Source organism: Barbus barbus, assembly GCF_936440315.1.
Source record: "Barbus barbus genome assembly, chromosome: 16".
Classification (NCBI taxonomy): Eukaryota; Metazoa; Chordata; class Actinopteri; order Cypriniformes; family Cyprinidae; genus Barbus; species Barbus barbus.
The window spans coordinates 138032-161065 of NC_136744.1; the positions used below are offsets into that span (position 1 = coordinate 138032).

The window sequence follows — 23034 nt, forward strand, 5'->3', positions numbered from 1 at the left end:
TTGCTCGCTTTGAGGCACAAAACAGCACCACTGCACAGAAGACTCCACCTCCTCCCGGCGACCAGGTGATGACGCTGTCCCCGGACAGTGTGAGGAGATCCCTCAGCAGGATCAATGCACGCAAAGCTCCGGGTCCAGACAACATTCCTGGGCGTGTACTGAGAGACTGTGCAATGGAACTCACTGATGTCTTCACAGACATCTTCAACATCTCGCTAAATCAGGCCATTGTCCCTATATGCTTCAAAGCTACCACCATCATTCCAGTCCCGAAGAAGTCATCTCCATCCTGTTTCAATGACTACCGTCCAATAGCACTCACTCCTATTCTCATGAAGTGCTTTGAACGGCTAGTCATGCACCACATCAAGTCTGCCCCCCCCCTCCCTGGACCCCTTCCAGTCCCTTCCGCTCGACCGATGATGCCATCGCCACTGCCCTCCACCCAGCCCTCACACATCTGGACAAAAAAGACTCATATGTCAGGATGCTGTTCATAGACTTCAGTTCAGCATTCAACACAATCATCCCTCAACAGCTCACTCACAAACTGGTCCAGCTGGGGCTCAACCCCTCTCTGTGCAACTGGCTGTTGGACTTCCTGACCGGGAGACCTCAAGCAGTACGGGTTAACACATCCAACACCATCACACTGAACACTGGGGCCCCCCAAGGATGTGTGCTGAGCCCTCTCCTCTTCACTCTGCTGACTCACGACTGCACACCGTCACACAACTCCAACCTGTTCATTAAGTTTGCGGATAACACAACTGTGGTGGGTCTCATTAGCAACAGAGATGAGACAAACTACAGGAGCGAGGTGAGCCGCCTGGCCGGGTAGTGCAGTGACAACAATATCTCTCTGAATGTGGAGAAGACGAAGGAGATTGTTGTTGACTTCAGGAGAGTACACACTCAGCATGCCCCTCTGACCATCAACGGTGCGACTGTGGAGAGAGTGAGCAGCACCAAGTTCCTGGGTGTGCACATCACAGAGGACCTCTCCTGGACTAAAAACACTGTAGCACTGGCCAAGAAAGCACAGCAGCGTCTCTACTTCCTCCGCAAACTGAGAAGAGCCAGAGCCTCGGCCCCCATCATGTGCACTTTCTACAGAGGCACCATCGAGAGCATCCTAACTAGCTGCATCACTGTGTGGTATGGCGCTTGCAACGCATCCTGCCGCAAGTCACTTCAGCGCATGGTGAGAGCAGCTGAGAAGATCGTTGGTGTCTCTCTCCCCTCCCTCCAGGACATTTACAGCACCCGTCTCACCCGAAAAGCCCTCCGCATTGCAGGTGATCCCACCCACCTGACACACAGCTTCTTCAGTCTGCTGCCATCAGGGAGGAGACTGCGGAGTCTCCAGGCGAGGACCAGCAGACTGAAGGACAGCTTCATACATCAGGCTGTCAGGAAGCTGAACTCCCTCCCGTCCTTGCCCCCCATCCCCTCTTTTACCCCATGCAATACTGAAAACTAATACTACGACCCCCCCCCCCAGTTCCCCACATCCCCAGGACCCTTCCACCCCCCCCCCACCCCACTTAAAAACTGTGACCAGCACCTGTCACTTGTGTAGCATTGAACTGATCACTATCTCATCCAGCATTGACTGCAAACTACCTCTTCGGATAGTCTGATAAAAAGACTGTTCTCTTGTCACTTTAACAGACTGACAAGCTCTTCTTGCACTACACATATATCTGCACAGTTTTGTTTTATTTAACTGGTTTGCACTCTATTCTGCCATGTACCTTATGCCACTTTATTTATCTCTTTTTTTATTTTTCTACAATGTCCTCAGACTGATAAGCTCCTCTTGCACTATATATATATATATATATATATATATGTATATATATATATACACTCTATACATATACACATATCTGCACAGATTTGTTTTATTTAACTGGTTTGCATTCTATCTGCCATGTGCCTTATGCCACTTTATCTATCTCTTTCTTTATTTTTCTACAATGTCCTCATTTGTATATCTGTATAGGTGTATGTACATATGTTTAAACTGTATTTATCTGTATTTGAACGTCTACTGTCAGTGTCTCAAATGTTAACTGTATGCACCAAGGGTCTGAGAGTAACGCAATTTCAATTCTCTGTATGTATGTGCTGTACATGTGGAAGAATTGACAATAAAGCAGACTTGACTTGACTTGACTTGAGTGCTGAGGGGGTCTCCTCTCTCTCTTTGGATATAGAGCACTCTGACTGCTCTCACTTTTTAAGTCGGTTTTAGCATCACACTCTTCTTTTATTTCTTGTAGGATTATTGTAGTCATATAAAGTTTTAGTAACTGGGTTTCAGCTTTCTTCCTTCCTATGTTCAAAGTGTTCATACACATTCTCCTCTGTTTGAGTGTCAGATTTATTGGTACTCTTTGTAACAAACTTTACCAGCCTATTTTTGAGTGCTTTCCCTGTGTCTGGATAGAAGACAAGATTTTCTTGTCATATTTATATGCATAACATTCTAACCCAAACGCTCTCATTTTGGACAGGTCAGGCTTCTTCCCAGTTATCAGGTAATATGGAGTTTGTCCAAGACGTCTATTGTATCATCTATTTCTGATTATAGCAGCAGTTTGTACCGCATATGTTCACAACTCTTTTGGTAATTTACTCTCAATTAACATACATCTTGCCATTTCAAACAGAGTTTTCCAAGCTCTTTCAGCTGTCCCATTCTGATGGGGTGAATAATGAGCTGAGGTTTCATGTCTAATGGCGTTTTTACTGAGCAGTGACTGAAACGCAGAAGATGTAAACTCTGTTCCATTATCTGATATTATACTCTTGATTTTACCATACGGTGCAACATCAGCAATGAACCTCTCTGTGGCTTTAACAGTATCACTCTTAGTTTTCAGGAAATTAGTGAACACAGCTCCTGAATAGCCATCTGTGAACGCTAAAGCAAATCTGAAACCATCTTTTCCTGCTGGCTCTATAGGACCAGCCAAATCTGCATGGACAAGTTCAAGTGCATCTTTTGCTTTCTCATCTGGATCTCTATTTCTGTTCTAAGCAAATTTGCCTTTTACACAAACTTCATATTTCAAATTGGACTTGTCAGTTTTACCTCTAATTTTCATCCCATCTGTAACACTCTCCAACTTCAGCACGTCATGATAGTTACAGTGACCTAATATTTCATGCAATGTCTGAAGATCATAGCACACGTTACACTCATCAATCTCATTTGTAAGAGTACTTAAATAAAACAGTCTATCATACATATGAATATCAAAAGTTGTAACATTTTTGTGGATGGGCCGATTCTGCCCTTCCTTGAAGATGACTGTCGCTCCGTGCGCAATTGCTGCTTTAACGGAAAAGATGTCCTGGGAAAATGATGGCACATAGAGCGCCTCCATCAACATCATGTCCACAATGCGACCTTTGCTGTCTCTCAAGCGCACTTTAGCAGTGCCTTTCTTCAATGCGATGCCGCTGGCCCGCTCTCCAACAGCCAACTCCAGAATATGGCTCTGAGGCTTAAAACTTGAGTCAAAATCCTTGAATTTCCCAATGTGCTTAGTGGCTCCGGAGTCTACCATGAGGCCTTTCATCTTCACACCGCCGACCGGAGCTCTCATATTTCCTTAATTTTGTTTTAAAATCGGCAAATGTTAACTTTACATCACTCTGCATAACGTAAACATAGAATGATTTAACCTGTTAACCTTCGCCCCCCATTGTGGGCCTCACAGGTGAAAATAACCTACCTAAATTAAAATGGTAACAGTTCCTGACAAAGTGTGCTACACAAACAAATTAGGTATCTTTGGAAAGAAGACACTCTAGGCTTTACTATCATCATACAGAGTTGATAATGCTCAAAAGGATAAAAAGTTATAGACACTGACGTGCCTTGAAAAATGTTTTTCCACACTGGGTTACACATAATACACTATCGCATTTCTATAATTCAGATCCGTTAAAGTATTGTTAGGCTGCATTAATTAGGTCAACCGGAACTGGGAAAACTTCCCAAAACACCTTATGTACTTGTTACATTGTTAGAAGAATGGCATCTAAGCTAATATTAGTCTGTTTCTTTCTTATTCCGAGGTCACCGTAGCCACCCAGATCCAGACTGTATCTAGATCAAATGGTGGATCAGCACCTAGAGATTACCTCTACAGCCAGGACACCTAGATGAGCCCCAGAGACTGATCCCCAGTGAAGACCCTGTCTCCAAGACGGCCAATGGGACAAGACCACAGGAACCAGATGAGTCCTTTGCACAATCTGATTCTGATTTAGTCTAGATTTAAACTGCTGATTTTGTCTGGCCAGAAGAGAATGACACTATTTCGATAAACTATATCCCCGTGTAAATACTGTAAAGCTGATATAAAGCCACCCAGCTTTATATCAAGCCGATGTAAAGCTGCTTTGACATAATTTGCATTGTTAAAAGCACTATACAAATAATATTGACTTGACTTGACTTAAGCAACAGAGCTTCAGTGTTGTCTCGTGACTAGCTTCAGCATAAATCGATAATCTGATAAACACAAATGACAGATTTCCAGCTTCACTCTGAGCGGGAAGCTCACCAGAGCCACACCGCGTGACACTTTCCACAGACTAAGGAAAACGCGCTCTTTTCTTTGCAGAAAAAGAAACACATGAACTCAATGATGACTGTTAAAAGACAATCAGAGCAAATATATCCACAAATAATGTGTTATAGGTCTTTTATATGCTTGATGTGTTTTATATAATCGGTGGAATTTTAAGCTATGTATTGTACCCCTTTTAGTAGGTAAAGATATGTACCCTGTGTATGCAAGGTATTTGCAGTTTAGTGTTGGATGAAAGCTTATTTTATGTGCAAGACCTTTATATGAATGAAAAGTTGGTATCATATACAGTGCTCGCAGTACGACGCTTTTTAGGAGTATTAACTAAACTTGCAGAGATATTCCCCCACGTGGAAGATTAAGTATGTTAATTTGTGCCCGAAGAGGAACAGTATGGGGCATGGCCCCGCCTTGCAACAAGCCAATTGGAACACCACGACGTGGGACAGACTTATGCGCCTTGATCAAAACTCAATGTCCGGACAGATTCAATGCTTTTTCGCTCTCTCGCCTATGTTTTGATCGCATTTCCAACTTGCGCTCAGGCGCTGCATCACGCGATTGGGCCATCCATAACTCTCAAACACACTGTTGAAGCTTCATGACTCTGCCGAAATCTTCAAAGCCTAAAGCCATGCAAACAAACTCTCAAAAGAACTTCAGCATCACCATCTGTAGCTGAGGCAACCGACTTCTGAAGATCCTGCGTAACCAAGCAACGCCCATTCACCACGAGGGTTTTCCCAAAGCGACGTCATCCAAACCACTGATCGGCAACCAACCAGAGACGGGATTCCCTCTGCCAGGAAAGGAAACCCCGCTGTCAGCTTTCACCAAAACGTAAGTAACACAAACAAAGTTCATCTCTCGCTGAACTGGTGCGAATTGATTTTAAGCAGTTAAAGATACGCCAAATCTCTGCTTTTGTGATTGTCTCAGGTTGCGATCAAGTACTAGAATTTTGGGACTTCCTCCAATCTCAGTAATTCTCATTTTCATAACTGTGTGTGTGTTTTCAATGATTTAGTTCCTTGTTTTGTAGAGTAGCAAATAAACTTCATTTTACGTGCTTAATTTTACGTGCTTCACTTCATGTTTATGTGCTTAATAAGTTACTGTCTTGAGATCTTTTGTTACCTTGCTCATAGTTAACAAAAATACCAATCTTGTATTATTATCGTTGGCCACAGAGTAATACAAACATAATTGGTAAGATACACTAAATTCTACTATTTATTTTCTACTAATTACTGTTTAATGGACATATCCTGAGAATCACCTTCAGGTTCACAAACAGAACCTCCTTGTGAATCACATTCATAATCAAATATAGAACCATTTCATCTGATAAAACATCTTCCATTGCACTACCATCATTGCTTAGACACAACTCTCTCTTTCTTGAACCCAAACAAACAGGCTCCTAACATCTACTTGAACTGGGCCCTGCAACTACCACAATATTATCTTGCTGCTCATCTGCATTTATATTTTGTACAGTAACAGTATTTGCAGTATTTCCATTTTGCTGACGTTCATTCACATTAGTATCTATATCATTGACAACATACTCATTTGCCTCCATAGCGGACGGCGCAGCACCAGAATCACTTACCTCTGATGAACCTGCTTGTTCCTCTTTAGCATTATGCTCCACCACTTCTCCTTCTCCTGAGACAGCAGGCCTATTCCCTGGTTCACGCTCTCGATTATGTGGGCATGCAAACTTTTAATGGCCTAAATCACCTCATTCGAAGCACCTTAAACTACCAGTTGTTGCATACACCATATAGGTTCTCCCTTTTTTTTGGTCAAGATGGCGCCGCTCATGGCAGCCTCCGTGCTGTTGTCCGCAATTGTTTTTATGTTTTTATTAGTTTGTCCTGTCTTTAGTTATATCCCTGCAATCAATTTTACTAAAGACGAATTGCTGGACATTCGTCAGTATACACCACGCGATATTTTGAACACCAGTTTACAATTATTCTGATATTTTGATGGACATAGTAGTTGGCGGAGCTGGCACGCTTGTGAAGCTCAGACAGCGTGGATTTCAAATGCCGTTGCCTATGATCCATCTAGCAAATCTCCGCTCTCCGCCCAACAAAACGGACAAACTCCTTCTGCTCTCCTGAACAAATAAGGATTTCTCACACTCTGCTGCTCTGTGTTTCATGGAAACCTGGCTGAACGATGCCATTTCAGACAGCGCGCTTCATCTGCCGAGTATTCAGCTGTTTAGAGTGGACCGCAACGCAGATCAATGGGGAAATTGAGTGGCGGAGGAACATGCCTTTACATCAATGAAAGGTGGTGTACAGTTGTAACAGTGTTAAAGAAGATGTGTTGCTCAGATCTAGAAGTGCTATTCTACTCGCTGCGGAATTTTGCTCGTTCATTCTCGTGAGTGTCTACTTTCAAACGCAAGCGCACGTGAGCCTGGCTTTAGAGAAACTCGCTGATCTGATCACAGAGACTGAACAACAACACCCAGACTCTTTTTTAATCATTATCGGGGACTTTAATAAAGCAAATCTCTCCTGTGAACTGCCAAAATACAGCCTGCATATTACATGTCCCACCAGAGACAGTAATATATTGGATCACTGTTACACCACAATAAAGAATGCATATCACTCTGTTCCATGGGCAGCTTTGGGGCTCACTGATCACTGCCTGGTTCATCTTATACCAAACCTACAGGCAAAAACTTAAATCTGCTAAACCTGTAGTAAAGACTGTAAAGAGATGGACCAATAAGACAGAGCAGGTTTTACAAGCCTATCATGACCTTACTGCTTGGAGTGTTTTTGAAGCTGCTGCCACCGATCTGGATGAGCTCACAGAGACTGTAACATCTTATATCAGTTTCTGTGAGGATATGTGCATTCCTACCAGGACTCATTTAACTTACAACAACGACAAACCGTGGTTCACTGCAAAACAGCTCCATCAGACCAAAGAAGATGCCTACAGGAAGGGAGACAAAGTCTTGTATAAACAGGCCAAATACACACTGAAAAAGGAAATCAGAGTGGCAAAGAGGAATTATTCTGAAAAAAAAAACCCTCTAAGCGCCAAAGTCGCAAAATTGCGACAAGACGTCATACTTCATGAAATGGGCTGTAGTTCCAAATCTGGTGTAATATCTCATTTGTATTCCCTTCCACTAGATGGCAGACATGTAGTACTTCGATTCTAGACCAAAATTGTTCGAGGAAATAGCAGAGTAAGTGAGCTATCGTGTCATTGATGCGGAAGCAATTCAGTTCATAGCGTCTGAGTAAATTGTGAGATTTGTGAGAGAAAATCGCCAAACGGCTAATAAAAAGTTGTACTGTGAGGATGTGTTGCAAATGTCATTCGCCGATTCTGAAGGGGAATATTTGCCTTTTGGAAATGACGATCGGCCGTCTAATGATCGCGCTTCTCCCGGTACATCTTTTCCGCACAATGGTGCCGCTGCGCAAGGCGCGATCGTTCACAAAGCACAAACAAGTGATCATTTCAACACTTTGCCCAACGGGGATGGGGGTGGCAGGGGTGGATGTGGTCTTAGTGTCCATAGAAGAGCTGTTGCTCTCTGATAATCGGCCAGATTGCGCTGTTTGTTCTGATCGCGCGTGCTCTAAGGGCTGCGGGCAGACAGTACAGGTGCAGTCAGTTTGGGGTAGATCTGTGTGCTGTGCCATGCAATGAGAGGTACCATACTCTCAAGAACTATAAACTGTCACATAGATACCTGATTGGGTAGATAGCTGGTCAAATTATCAAAAAATAGGCACATGTATTTTACTATGGCACAGTAATATAGTAATAATTTACTACTTTCTCCTGTTTTACTGTTGATTTCCTCTTTTCCTGATAATTTGGAATGAGGATAAAAAGACAAAAAAACAACAACATGCAAATAAGTTCAAACATCCATTCAATATCTATTATTTCCTGAATATTACTGATGAACTGATCAAAAAGTAGGCTACTGTTCACATGCGTTTTACTACTATATAGAATAGTAATATAGTAATAATTTAGTACTTTCTCCTGTTTTATTGTTGGTTTCCTCTTTTCTGATTATTTGGAATGAGGAGAAAAAGACAAAAAAAAATAATAAAAAATCAAACATCAATTCAATATCTACTATTTCCTATATATTATGAAATTCAAGAGGGCCGCCCCTGATGACGTCATAATATGCAAATTAGATGAGTATATTTACACCCCACATAAACTTTCGGTCATGCCCAACATTTTTCTAATTTACAGTAGATCTCTATCTTTAAGCCATTTCAAGCCACAAGCTTTTGAAATCTTGATGTCAAAATCCAGCATTTTTTCCAAAAAACCCTGGCGCCTAAAGGGTTAAGGATTCAGTTTACTTCCAGTGACTCAGCATCAGTGTGGAAAGGTCTGAAAGAGATCACCAATTACAAGACACCATCCCCCAGCACTGTGGGGAATCAACAACTGGCAGACGATCTGAATGAGTTCTATTGCAGGTTTGAAAAAACACCCCATACCTGCCCTGAAGACCTCTCCCCACAACCATTAACACCTCCTGCAATCCCCCTCTCCCCCACACCTGCAATTCAGATCAGCAAAGACAATGTGCGCCAGGTCTTCCGGAAGCAGAAGAGGAAGAAAGCACCAGGTCCAGACGGTGTCACACCAGCCTGTCTGAAAACCTGTGCTGATCAGCTGGCCCCTATCTTCACACAAATCTTCAACAGATCACTGGAGCTGTGTGAAGTCCCTTCATGCTTCAAACGCTCCACCATCATCCCCATCCCAAATAAACATGGGACTAGTGTTGTCAAAAATATCGATATTTCGATAAATATCGATACTGAAATATCTGAACGGTACCAATATTAATTTCCCGAAGTATCGATACACCGATACTAGCCGAGCTGTCACTTTCACTTCTCTCCAAAGGCGCGTGGACAAGCACCACACGTGACCGCACTCGTCTCCTTCGCTCTGGTTAAATAGCAAAAGTGAAGTGAATAGAAAGATGACTGCTCTGGTTGTTAAAGAACACAGCAGGAGTGCTATCTGTAGGATCTATGATCTCCGCGATGCAGAGAACGCGCACGGAATCCAGTCATAAAAACAGAATTTGCAGTTTAACGCGTAATGTCACGGGATTTGTCAAAGTTTGGATGAATTAATCAAAAGTAGGTCATTACACTTAAATCAAATCGCGATATGGACTAGTATCTGTAAATATTAAGCTGCAAAAGTCGATTTAAATATGAATCCTGCATGTTCTGCGCGTCTCTGTGTGAATGTGCTGCACGTGCGGTTGTGTTTACTAATGTGGCGCTCGCGGTGATTTCAGCGTCTGCCCTCTCAATGAAGACATAAATACATCAACAATATCTCCAGAACTGATCTGAAAGGCACTTTACGAGCATTTTACCATTTAATTTGAGTAAAACTAGCATCATATCATACACACACAGAACTTTAGAAGTATTCACGGCAACCCGTCAAAATAAAAGTTCGGTTTAACTTAGCCTATTAAAGACCGTGTGCCAGAAATAGGCTATATTACTATTATTTAGTAGAATGTACATAATACTACTACTTACTACTACTGTAAACTTTTTTTAAAGAAATAATCACAAAATATTTTAATTTTAATAGTAAATCCCCTTCATTTGCCAAAAATGTAAATGTTTAATTTTCATTAATTCAAATATAAATTAATTAAAATTGTTTTATGCCTTCATCTGATATCCAGTAAAATTTAAATACACAACACAGAATTTCTGAGGGGGAAAACACATTTCATAAGGCTACTGTAAGAATAAATAAAAATTGTTTGTATGCATTCAAATAATATACATGCTAAAACACAGAATTTGGTAACAATAAAACATAAGGTGAGAAAAAAAAAACATTTCATACGGCCCTAAACGTGTCATTTTTGTTACACTTTTAATAAATTAAATGTTAAATTGTATAATTTTCATGATTTTAATGAATTAGACATGCTTTTAGATTAATAGCATTTAATTTGACCATTAAAAAAAAGAGTCCAGACAAATTAAAACGGGAAAAAACGGAATCCAGAAAAATTAAAATGGAAAAAATTGAATGTAGAAAAAAATAAAATGGATTTCATAGGGCCCTATATCTGGAAATATTTTGGTTATGAAGCAAATGAGAATATCAACAAATAGAACTTTGGATTTTAATTCGTACATGCATTAGTATCAATTAACATTTAACTAAGATTAATAAAAGATTAATAAATCAACAAATGCAGTACCTCAAGACATTTTTGTGTTCATGTAAAATATACCGCATGTTCTCGACTTGTTACATTTATCTTTAAATTAAAAAAATTACCCCCTTAATATTGTGGCAGTTTTTTTCTCCGTGGTATCGAAAATGGTATCGAGTATCGATATTTTTCAAGGTATCGTATCGAAGTTAGAAATTCCAGTATCGTGACAACACTACATGGGACTGCATTATGTTCTGCAGCATCTAGACAGACCAGGGACTTATGTGAGGATCCTGTTTGTGGACTTCAGCTCGGCCTTTAACACTATCATTCCAGACCTCCTTCTGTCCAAACTAACTCAGCTCTCCGTGCCCACCTCTGTCTGTCAGTGGATCACCAGCTTCCTAACAGACAGGCAGCAGCTAGTAAGGCTGAGAAAATTCTCATCCAGCACCCATACTATCAGCACTGGAGCTCCCCAGGGCTGTGTTCTCTCCCCACTGCTCTTCTCCCTCTACACCAACGACTGCACCTCTAAAGACCCCTCTGTCAAGCTCCTGAAGTTTGCAGACGACACCACACTGATCAGCCTCATCCAAGATTGTGATGAGTCTGCTTACAGACAGGAGGCTGAGCAGCTGGCTGTCTGGTGCAGTCTTAACAACCTGGAGCTCATACGCTCAAAACAGTGGAGATGATTGTGGACTCCAGGAGAAACCCCCCTGCTCTCCTCCCACTTACCATCATGGAAAGCACTGTAACGACAGTGGAATAATTCAGATTCCTTGGCACCACCATCTCTCAGGACCTGAAGTGGGACATTCACATAGACTCCATTGTGAAAAAGGCCCAGCAGGGGTTGTACTTCCTTCTCCAGCTGAGGAAGTTCAACCTGCCACAGGAGCTGCTGAAACAGTTCTACTCTGCCATCACTGAATCCATCCTCTGTACTTCAATAACTGTCTGGTTCAGATCATTTTCACAGGTGCATTCAGTGTAAACAGTTTAACATTTTTAATTCTTGCTTTTCCTGTGAATCAAACCCATGACCTACCAATGGCTAATGCTATGCCCTACTGTTTAATGACAATGCTCATGACTTTCAATCCTTAATGTTGATCATTCAGACAAATTATTTGTTTAGAGATATAATATGTTTTGACATTTGGTGATACTGTATGGTCTGTCCAAATGAAATCCTAGAACGGTCCCTGTTTTAAATTATTCTGTGTAAATTCTAACACCAATTCTTTGTTGCACAATAACAAAATGTACATTATTATTTTTGTTTGTTTGTTTTTAATGAATTTGCAGTTTTAAACAATGTGAGCAAAAATGTGAAAAACCAAACAGACCCGCTTGTAATTTTCAACTAATCCTTAAAATTATAAGTATTATTCAGGTGTGTGACGATTAGGGTTGAAATGAAAATGTGTCCAAGCAGAGTTTCCTATCCCTGTGTTAGGAGCATAGTAGTTGGTTTAGTAGTTGGTTACTTTAGGGATCTCAAGATATGCCACACAACCTAGGACTACACAACTGGCTGGCAGTAGCTAGCAAACAAGATGTGATGGGTTGTTCAGTTTTCCCCGTCCTTTTCACAGCTGTTTGAGATTATTCTGATTGGTGCAAAACAGCTGCATAGATTTAGCAAAAGCTGGAGACAATGACTTAAGAATAAAAAATCCAACAAACTTTTGTAACTATTCGGAAAAGAGTATCCACCACAAAATGTGTGTGATTATTGTAATTGCAATGTCAGACTGATTGTGGCGGCGGTGTTGCAACAATATATAGTGATATTCTCAATGTTACTCAGAAAACAGGATACAAGGGGTTTAACTCATTCGAAATACTTCTGCTTAATGTTACACTGTTAGATATGCAAAATAAATCTCTCCTATCTCTTGCTCTGGCTACTGTGTATAGACCGCCAGGGCCATATACAAATTTCCTAAAAGAATTTGCAGATTTCCTTTCAGATCTATTGGTTAATGTTGATAAAGTGCTAATTGTCGGAGATTTTAACATTCACGTTGATAATACAAATGATGCGTTACTTGCATTTACTGACCTAATAAACTCTTTTGGAGTCAAGCAAAACGTCACCGGGCCGTTTTAATCATACGCTAGATTTAATTATATCGCATGGAATTGATCTTACCGATATAGATATCGTACCTCAAAGTGATGATGTTACTGATCATTTCCTTGTATCGTACATGCTGCGTATTACTGATATTAATTATATGGCTCCGCGTTATCGTCCGGGCAGAACTATTGTTCCAGCCACCAAAGACAGATTCACAAATAACCTGCCTGATTTATCTCAACTTCTCTGTGTACCCATAAATACACATGAACTAGACGAAATGACTAGCAACATGGGCACTATCTTCTCTAATACATTAGAAGCTGTTGCCCCCCTCAAATTGAAAAAGGTTAGAGAAAAACGTACTGCGCCATGGTACAACAGTTATACCCATTCTCTCAAGAAAGAAACTCGGTGGTATGAGATTTTTGATATGCAAAGAGCAAAGCTCCTTAATGGGGAGAAATATCTACGAAGGATTGCTCCTATGATGACTCAGATGGACCGAAAGCAACGGTGCTACAGGTAATAATACCTTTGTCAGCTGCCTGTGCGTTTCATTTATTAAACAAATGGCAAGTAATGCATGGCAGTCAACCTTTATAGATGACCAAAATTTGTGCGAGAGCAGTAAACATGATTCCACTGGAGGCCCTGATTCCATACACGGACCATTTGGGTCATAAAATCAGAGATGCTGTCTAGATGACACCACATTTACACATCTGTCCATCATCAGGATATGTAGATATGGATTAGGCTTTTTGTCACATAATAGAACCAGCCTTGTTAAAGCAACACAGAACCTGTTATATACCACGCTCAAAACCCATTTGGACTTTTGTATTTGTACAAACCAACTCAAAGGGTACACAGAAATACACAGAACAAGAGCAGGAAACTTGAAAGAACAGTGTGATCATAGTGCAGTATGTTGATTGATATGAGGTGAGATAACATGTTTACATCCCAAATTTAGGATGGGTTTGACTGATTAAAACCTTTTTGGGATTCTGTTAATCAGAATGTCTTAATGAACAAATCATTGGATGCCACCAAGTCAGCTCATCACTGAAGTTATCATCCTTGACTGGCTTCTCAAAACATCACTCCAGACTCAACCAGATCTGAGATGACACACAACTAGACAATCACCATTCAATGAACAATTTGAGTGTAAAATTACTGATTGATGGTTAATTCAGGCAGAGGCGTCATGCCCATTCAAAGTGAGGGGGCACGTGCCCCTTCACTTTGACGTGCCCCCCCAGATATTTGAGCCAAGTGTATTTTAAATGCAGCTTCCAAAAGACAAAAAACAGCCGAATAATATTTTCTATATTTGATACAATCACACCAGCGTGATTAAATAGTTCAGTGCGTGCTGTGTTCGCTGGCTGGCGCTGAGCTGTTGAGCTTATGAATGCAGTGACCAATCAGAGGTGTTCAGATGAATCATCGCTAAAATGACGGTGTTTTCTCTCGTTCGCTGACTGAATACCTCTTTCCGGCGAATTCTCTCATTAACCTGTTAACGTTCACCAGAGCGACATCGCACTGAGGCGTTTTTTTTTTAGCGTTATCAATTGTTATTTCTCTGACTGATTACCTGTGTACTACTCTGCCTGATTACTACGAGTTCTGATTACTTGGATTTGCCCCTTTGCTCTGTTTGCCTGATTGGACTGATGTTTGTGTTTGATCCCTCTGCCTGCCTCCTGACTCTCGTCTTCTGGATTGCCCCTGTATTGGTAAATGGATTCAACTGTTACTCTGGTTTTGACCCTTTGCCTGAATGAACCTTTCTGTCTACTGCTAATCCTTCTAATAAACTTCTGTGAATGGATTCTAGTTCTGCCTCAGCGTTCTCCTTACACTTTCTGTACAATGAAAGTGTTATGATAAGTAGCCTAACTTACAATGTTTTTAATATTCACATTAAATATAAAGTCAGTCGTATTAAAAATATTATGGCATGACACTCATATCTGTTACGTAAACAGAGGTTTTTATGCATAGGTAATACATTATTATTACATTATTAGGCTACTTTGACCATCATAATATATAAATGTGAGACTCGAGATATTTCATGAAATAGTTAATGCGTTTGGGAATGTTTAGAATAAAAAGGGGAAAAAAACACAAGTGCCATCATGCCCTCTCAAAGATAATGAATGACGCCCCTGAACTCAGGTTATGGTCCAAGAAACTGCAAGGATTTCATTCACCATTCTCTATTTACTAACCTGTGTGTGACTACCGGTTTGACCTACATCATGAGACTAAATGCAAGTGATATATGAGATTTGTTCTCCACTGAGTTAATTTCTGAATTTCTGAATCTTGTTACTGTGCTAACAACTAAGAATGTCCCAAATCCTGTGAAGACGGGCCCTCATTAAGGTCCTCTATTGCTGTGGTCCACTGATCTGCATATTATGGATGTCTTATTTGTATGCCTTAGTTAACATTCTTGATTCAGATCATCAGCTCATTAAGAGTGATCTTTTTAAATCCCGGCTCACACTCTGATTTTGGCCACGATTTGGTCGTCTGAGAGAAATTTTTGAAAATCCTAAAAGATTCCTATAATCCTAGGCTAAAATCTGTAGTCTTTGATTGCTGGTTTGACATGTTCACCGAGAGCCGATTAATGGCTGTTGCGATCAAATTTCACCTCTGACGAAATTCTGGCAGTGTCAGAAGATTTAGCGCACAGTCCTGCAGTTTGACTACCCCTACGATGAATGTCAAGCTGCCTCCGTTTTTCAAGACAAGCTATGAGCACAATTAATGCTAGAGTATTATTCTATCCGCCATAAACTCCGGCGCTCCCATCCACCGCTCACAGAGTTCATCTGATATGTTGCCTTTTCTATATAAATACTGGATGTGCCACTGTTTTCATGAGGGTGTGTAGAGCTGCATACACTATTCTCCTTAAATACGCCGGTATTGCCGCCGTTCATATACTTTTCATGATAGCTACCATTTCGGTCCCGCGTGCAATGCAGTTCGCAGTCATTGGACGTGTATGGGTTGATAATGTAAAACTCTGGACAAGTTTTCTAGCGCGCACCCATTTTTAACTCGTCTTGACTGTCGTACAGTCTAACATTAATGACAACTGAGATCCCACAGTGTGGCATGATCATCACGTTCGTATAGTCTGACAAGAACAATCCTAAAGGACTTTTTAAAAAATGCACAGTGTGAGCCCGGCTTAAGACAGTGTGTCACATAAGGGAGACATATAGGCAGGATTGTATTAGTTTAAAAATCATATATCATAATATAATTTCATAAATCACAGCATTTTGCAAGGAACTACTTGAAAATAATTTGTTTAATAATTTAAAATCTGCTCCTGTAATTGTATTTTGTGTAAAAAGGAATAAAAGTTGTCTGTGTTTTACTCTACCACTGTTCATTTCAGCTGGAAACCGCAGTAAACTGTATGTGTAGGTATGTGTTTTGAATTTTGAAAAAAGGCATGTTTTGAAAATAAGCCTGTCGAAATATAGATAGCAGAGGGACAAATATAGAGAGAGTACCATCACATGTGTCCATGTACGAATAAATCTTGTGAATAAATGCCTCATTCATTCATTCATACAGTGCATTTGCCACTTGCAGATGTTTAATTGGCCTTATGACATCATAAGGCGATCAAATTTTCTTGGTCTTTTGACATACAAGAGGCTGTTGTACTATAAAAAATACTTTCAGTTTAAGTTTCAGAGCTCAAAATTTCCTCCTCCTCACAATAAAAGCATTTTATTGCCATAATGACTTATCTACTTCCTCCACATTGTGGTAGACATTTGTATCAGACCATCTCAACAACTCCTTAATCCTTCCATAACCTGCTCAGCAGAGGTGAGCAGTGAGATACAGTGATGTCATAACACTGGCCGTTTACTGACAAGTCCTGCACTGCACCAAAACAAAGCTTTTCCGACAAAAGGGAAACTGATCATGTTTTGTGCTTAAAACATTACTAACATTATAAGTGAAATTCAAAGAAAATTACATTAATAAAAAAAAAAAAAAAACAGGTAGCAAGCATTTAAGAATAGTAAATGGAAGGTATGAAAGAAGAGAAAGTTTCACTTACTTGTGGTACAGTTTATCCTGTCACAGTCTAGATGGGGAAGAATAAATGGCATGTAAATTCAGCCTTCAAAGTAACATCTGCAGATATTGAAGCACATAACCCACTTCTCTGGGGACGGACACACAACAACACCAATGATCCTGATGCTCGTGCATGCCATCGTATTCACCCAAATGTCCTGCTGTGAATTTGAACTCTTTCTAGGAATATTGTACAAATAGGCAGCATTTAAGTGGCACTTTCCACAAATAGAGTAAAAATATGGGTTAGAAGACTTTTTCTTTTACTTTCATCAAATGATCAGTGAAAGGTAAACTTTTTTCTTGTTTCTCTATATATGTACAGATTTGATTACTAATGGAAATGTATTTGACTAAGAATGGAAATGCCAAAGCATCATACCATTGGCCAGGCTGTGACAATGACTGGTAAACTGCCTAGTAATCCATGTTTCTTTGTTATTGGCTGCTCACCCAAACTTTCCAGACCATGTTCTTAGAAAATTGAGATTCTCTGCAGTGCTATAGCATGTAGTGTAGCACCTGGTTACATAAAGGTGGATTGTGGGTGGTTCATAAATTAGATGCAGACTTTTCTCAATGAAATAAAGTAAATTCCTTGATTAAAAGGTATGGAAGAATATCAGTTATCAGTTATACAATATCAAGAAAATCAGTTTCCACTGAAATCAGTATGCCTGTTTTTAGGTAGCGATTTATTGAGATATTTCATCCAAGTTCACCAGAAGCAGGGTCTCAGCCTAGTGTGCCATCAACCTCAGCAGAGAAGGGGCCGCACGCAGTCAAAGACCAGAGCTGGCTCATCATGCGAGAAAATGCTCTTACTAAAGTAACACTGGTATGTATTAAACAAAAAAACAAAAAAAGGACTTATATTGACTTCTGTTATGGTTAAAAACACTAAGATATTTCTCAAAATATATTATTTTTTGTGCCACAAAAAAAAAGTTAATGCTTTTTGGTTGAGCTATACAAATTCTAAGGCTCTGGCATAAATTAAGTTCTTCTTCATTCTTTGCTCTGAGGTAAAAGGAAGTTTGAAAAACCTGAGTTATGGTATATTGTTTGCATATATTTGGACACCTTCCACAATACTGTTTTAGAGGAGCATTTAAATACTGTGGCAATTCATTGAGCAAATTACTTGCTAGTTTTAAAATTTCTGTGTCTATATTAACAGGCTAACAACATTCAATTTGGGATTGTGAGCTGTGCAGATTCGCGCTGTCATTCAGGTACTAAAAACCAAATCTACAATAAATCCCAATCCCTTCTCATTCTCTATGCTTCAGTTACTGCTGCTTGTGCAAAAGCCCTATAAGCAGTGTGTTATCTTATTATATCTTCTTGTAATCTTATTAGAGTTATAATTAGATGACATTTATTCTTTTGTGTGTGTATTATATATATATATATATATATATATATAAGAGAGTGTGTCAGTTGTTTTACAGTGATTCACACCCATATTTAAAAGCAGTTAAAACTTGTGAGAACCAGAAGGGCGTATGTGACATTTTTGGTGAAATGGAGCTATATACATCAAATGAAAGCTCTTAATGAGCTCTTTCTACTGGCAAACGTACTGTCATCCATGAGTGTACAAATTTGTATTATAAACAATTGAAATCAGTACACAAATTTAAATTTTTAAAATAAAATTTTTGTTTTGGCTCTCCTGTAAAGTTGGTGAAATGTCACTTACGCTCTTCTGGTTCTCACCCCTCGATAACTAAAGTGCACAGCTTCCCCTGTGAATGTATTAATCAAAGTGAAAATCACAGAGTGCTTATTCTATGATAAATGGCTGGTTTTCAGATGGGAAGGGCAACAAAGAGGGCTGTTACACAACACAGAGCATTCCCCTTTAACATAGAGCACAGCTGAGGTGTTTGAGTGTGTACGGAGAGCTGCAGACTCTGAGCATTGAAGGGCTCTGAGCATGTCCACCATAAAGACAACGGTGGTTTTCTGTGTGATGTGCTTTGAAGAGATGTTTAAGTGCATGACAGCATAGACAGCAAAAAAGGTTTTGTTTAAAGTTCATTTCTGTCTAGATATGAACAAGATTGAATACATTTGGGCACAGGTGTGTGATAGAATGTGTTTAGCACTGATACCTAGATTAACCGTGAGCCGGACGTGACTTGTATCCAGCTCCAAACGGAGGGTGTCTGCGGAGTCTCGAGAAGTGGTGGCCATGAGAACACCATATGCCCGCTGGGAGCGGAACCGTAGCGAAACATCTTCAGCCTCTGTATGCATAGCTACAGATAACTGTACCTTCATGAACTTACTGCCATCGTAACTGAGAATGGTGGCGTCTGCAGATGAGAGGTAAAGATTATACTATATCAATGTCATTAATCACAATATATATATATATAATTATATATATATATATATATATATTTTAATAAAATAAAATACATTTCCACCCAAAAGTAGTTCATGAGGCCACAATGTAAGTGAAAATGATATTCACAGCATCACAAATATTTGATGTTTAATTTATTGATATGGGAAGTGAAACTGAAGAGCTACCTTCCTGATTCCTCTTCTCTTGAAGAGCTACCTTCCTGATTCAGGTGTGTTTGATTGTGGTTTTAAGTTGAAGGACAGTAGCATTCCAGGAGCAGGGTTGACTACCCCTACACCTTTAATGACCCGGTGTACTGCGATCAGTTGAACAGGAGTAGTTTTAAGGACATACGCTGATCAGCCACAACAATGAAACCAACTGCCAAATATCGTATTGGTCCCCCAAAACAGCTCTAATGTGTTGGCGTGGACTTCACAAGACTTCTGGTTGTGTCCTAAGGTATCTGACACTCAGACATTGGCAGTAGATCCTACAAGCCCTGCAAGTTGTGAGGTGGAGCCTCCATGGATTGGATTTGTTGGTCCAGCACATCTCATAATTGCTCAATCAGATTGAGATCTGGGGAATTTGAAGGCCAAAGAAACACCTTGAACTCTTTGGGCCTGTTTACAATTGGCCACTTCATGCATTTTCTTTAATTGGATAGTTATCCAATAAAAAAAAAAAAGATATAAATACCCTCCAACAAGCACTTAAAACAGAAATCCAATCACACAAACCACTTCAGGAGGTGGTTTGAAATACATTTTAGATGCAACTGGACAAGTGTAAATTTATCTGGTTGTTGAAGTAACATATGTAAATTTTACTCTTCCCAAATCTGCAAAAAATAAAGGACTGAGACTAGGGGTGACCTTGAATAGTCGACGATTTAAAGCTTCGATAGGAGGAGCCTGATTCGACTCCCAATCTCACAGTCAAATATTGGCGGGGTGTTATGATAATGCCATTTTGGCTATGGGGGTGCTCAAGCTTTCACATAGAACTACCCTTTCAGTCGGTCACTCCGAGTCACGTCATATGACAGACGAAACTGGGATCTCGCCAGAGAGACCAATCCACTTCGAGTGTAACTAAACGAGCCGATGGACATTGGCATGCGGTAATTCGCATCCAGCTACCGCTGATCACAGCGTGAGTATAAGAGGCAGCAGGTGGACCGCATTAATTCATCCTTTCGCTTCGGAGCCGAGCAGTGGTGCATCATTACTGCTCTCTACTTCGGTGTTGCAGAGAGAACGAGAGTGCGGGCGTTATGGCGACAGCAGCGGTGGTCACGATCTCGCGGCTTCAACGTAGATTGTGCAGACAGCCACACCAGGAGTGTGCGGTGGCCAGCCCCCTGCGTGCTTCAGCACTAAAAGAGCAATTTCTCTAAAACAGCAACACGGGTGATCGCGTGTTTTTAAAGATGTCTTATCACCCGTGCATTTCTGGGTGTGGTCGTTTTCTGGCACCTCAGGACGGTCACGATCGTTGCCTCACGTGTCTGGGCATTCAGCACGCTGAGGAAGCTTTCGTGGATGGTTCATGTTCTTCTTGTGGGGACATGACCATCTCGGAGTTGTGTAATAGACTCCGCTATGTCAAACATGGCGGAGTCCCTCTGCCGCAATCCAGCGTTCGTCCCAGTGAGGGCTTCCCCAAGAGGAGTTCCTCACCCCTCAAGCGCTCCGCAGCCGGTGGGATTGCTGTTGGAGCGGGCTGGGACCTCTGCAGAGCAGGGTACACCACCCATTTCCTTTGGTGCTCCCCCTGACGACCAGACGCCGATCGCTGCATCGGAGGGCGAGCTCTCTCTCTTTGGGAATGACGACCCGGCTGCGTTGCCCCCTTTGAGTGTGGTAGCGTTGTCCGAGCCAGACTCAGAGATGACGACTATTCTTTCCCGGGCAGCCGAGAATGTCGGGCTCGTGTGGAATCCTCCACCGCGTCCCGATTCTTTGAGGCTGGACGAGTGGTTTCTCGGTGGGGGTAGCGCTGGTTCTCAGTGCCCCCCTCTGGTGCCATTCTTCCTGGAAGTGCTTGAAGAGCTTACGAGGTCATGGACGGCACCTTTCACTGCCTGAAACACATCTTGTGTCTCCTCCCCCTCACCACCCTCGATGGTGGAGTCACTTTGGGGTACAAGGGCATCCCCTCAGTGGAGCGGTCTGTGGCCATGCAACTGTGTCCAACAGCCGCTACCACTCTGTGGGGTGAGCCGTGTCTCCCCTCAATGGCCTGTAAGTATTCGTCAGGCCTAACTGGCAGTGCTTATAGAGCTTGTGGAGAGGCGGCTTCTGCCCTCCACGCCATGGCACGCGGCGGGTGGTCATGACCTGGCAGTTCTACATGAGCTGCGTGCTGCGACGGACCTCGCGCTTCAAGCGACGAAGGTGACCGCACAGTCTCGGGGGCGTGCGATGTCCACACTTGTGGTCCAGGAGCGCCATCTCTGGCTGTGTCTGCCCGACATGAGGGAGCAGGAAAAGGTACAGTTCCTGAATGCTCCCGTGTCACACGGTTGTAAACAGGATGCCCAGCCCATCCAGGCCCCCGCCAAACCTGCCATTTGAGTCCTCTCTTCAAGTCGTCACATGCTGGGCTGTCACAAGCCTCAAGCCAGGTTCCTGTGTTTCACACGGGGAGGAATCAAGTGAGTGTTACACTGCACATCCAGACCCCGCCCCCTGCCATCACAGGCCTCGGGCCGGGTCCCTGTGTTCCACCTCGCTGACCCACGGCGGGTACGTCGGTGGCCCTGTTGGTCCCGCTGGCACGGTCTCTCGGAGCCTGGCTAGCACTCCCCGGTCCGTCTCGGTGGCTCAGACTCAACTACGCGATTCAGTTCACGCCGACGTCCCCCCAAGTTCAGGGGCATCCGGTTCACTTCAGTCAAGGCCGTAGATGCCCCTGTCTTGCGTGCGGAAATTGCTGTCCTGCTGGCGAAGGATGCGATAGAACCAGTCCCTCCAGCCAATATGAGGTCGGGGTTTTACAGCCCTTACTTCATTGTGCCCAAAAAAAGCGGTGGGTTACGACCGATCATGGATCTGCGAGTTTTGAACCGTACACTTCACAAGATGCTGTTCAAGATGTTTACCCAGAAACGCATTTTCGGGTGCGTCCGTCCCCTAGATTGGTTTGCAGCGATTGACCTGAAGGACACAGGCCATTCCTGCAATTAGTGTTCGAGGGTCGGGCATATCAGTACAAGGTCCTGCCCTTCGGGCTGTCCCTTTCGCCTCACGTCTTCACCAAAGTCACGGAGGCGGTTCCCCTGAGAGAATGGGGTGTGCGCATCCTCAACTACTTAGACGAATGGCTCATAGTTGCACAGTCTCAAGAGCAGTTGTGCGCACACAGGGACCTGCTGCTCAGGCACCTCAGCCAGTTGGGTCTTCGGGTCAACTGGGAAAAGAGCAAACTCGTGCCAACGCAGATGATCTCTTTTCTCGGCATGGAGTTGGATTTGGTCAGCCAGACAGCACACCTCACCCAGGAACGTGCTCAGTCGGTGCTGAACTGCCTCAAGACTTTATCAGGCAGGACGGCGGTCCCACTGAAACTATTTCAGAGGCTCCTGGGG

At 42.0% G+C, this 23034-nt stretch overlaps 1 protein-coding gene across 3 annotated transcripts in view; it reads right to left on the reverse strand.

Annotated features, from left to right (window-relative positions):
* Nucleotides 1-23034, reverse strand: part of LOC306882097 (neurexin-1a-like) — a gene marked incomplete at its 5' end in the record, with an annotated part of 208431 nt that overhangs the window by 83126 nt on the left and 102271 nt on the right. For all 3 annotated transcript variants that reach the window (XM_079436563.1, XM_079436565.1, XM_079436564.1), the window contains 2 exons: nt 17061-17087; nt 19201-19404. In XM_079436563.1, the coding sequence (XP_079292689.1) occupies nt 17061-17087; nt 19201-19404 (231 nt within the window). The remainder of the gene's footprint in view (nt 1-17060; nt 17088-19200; nt 19405-23034) is intronic.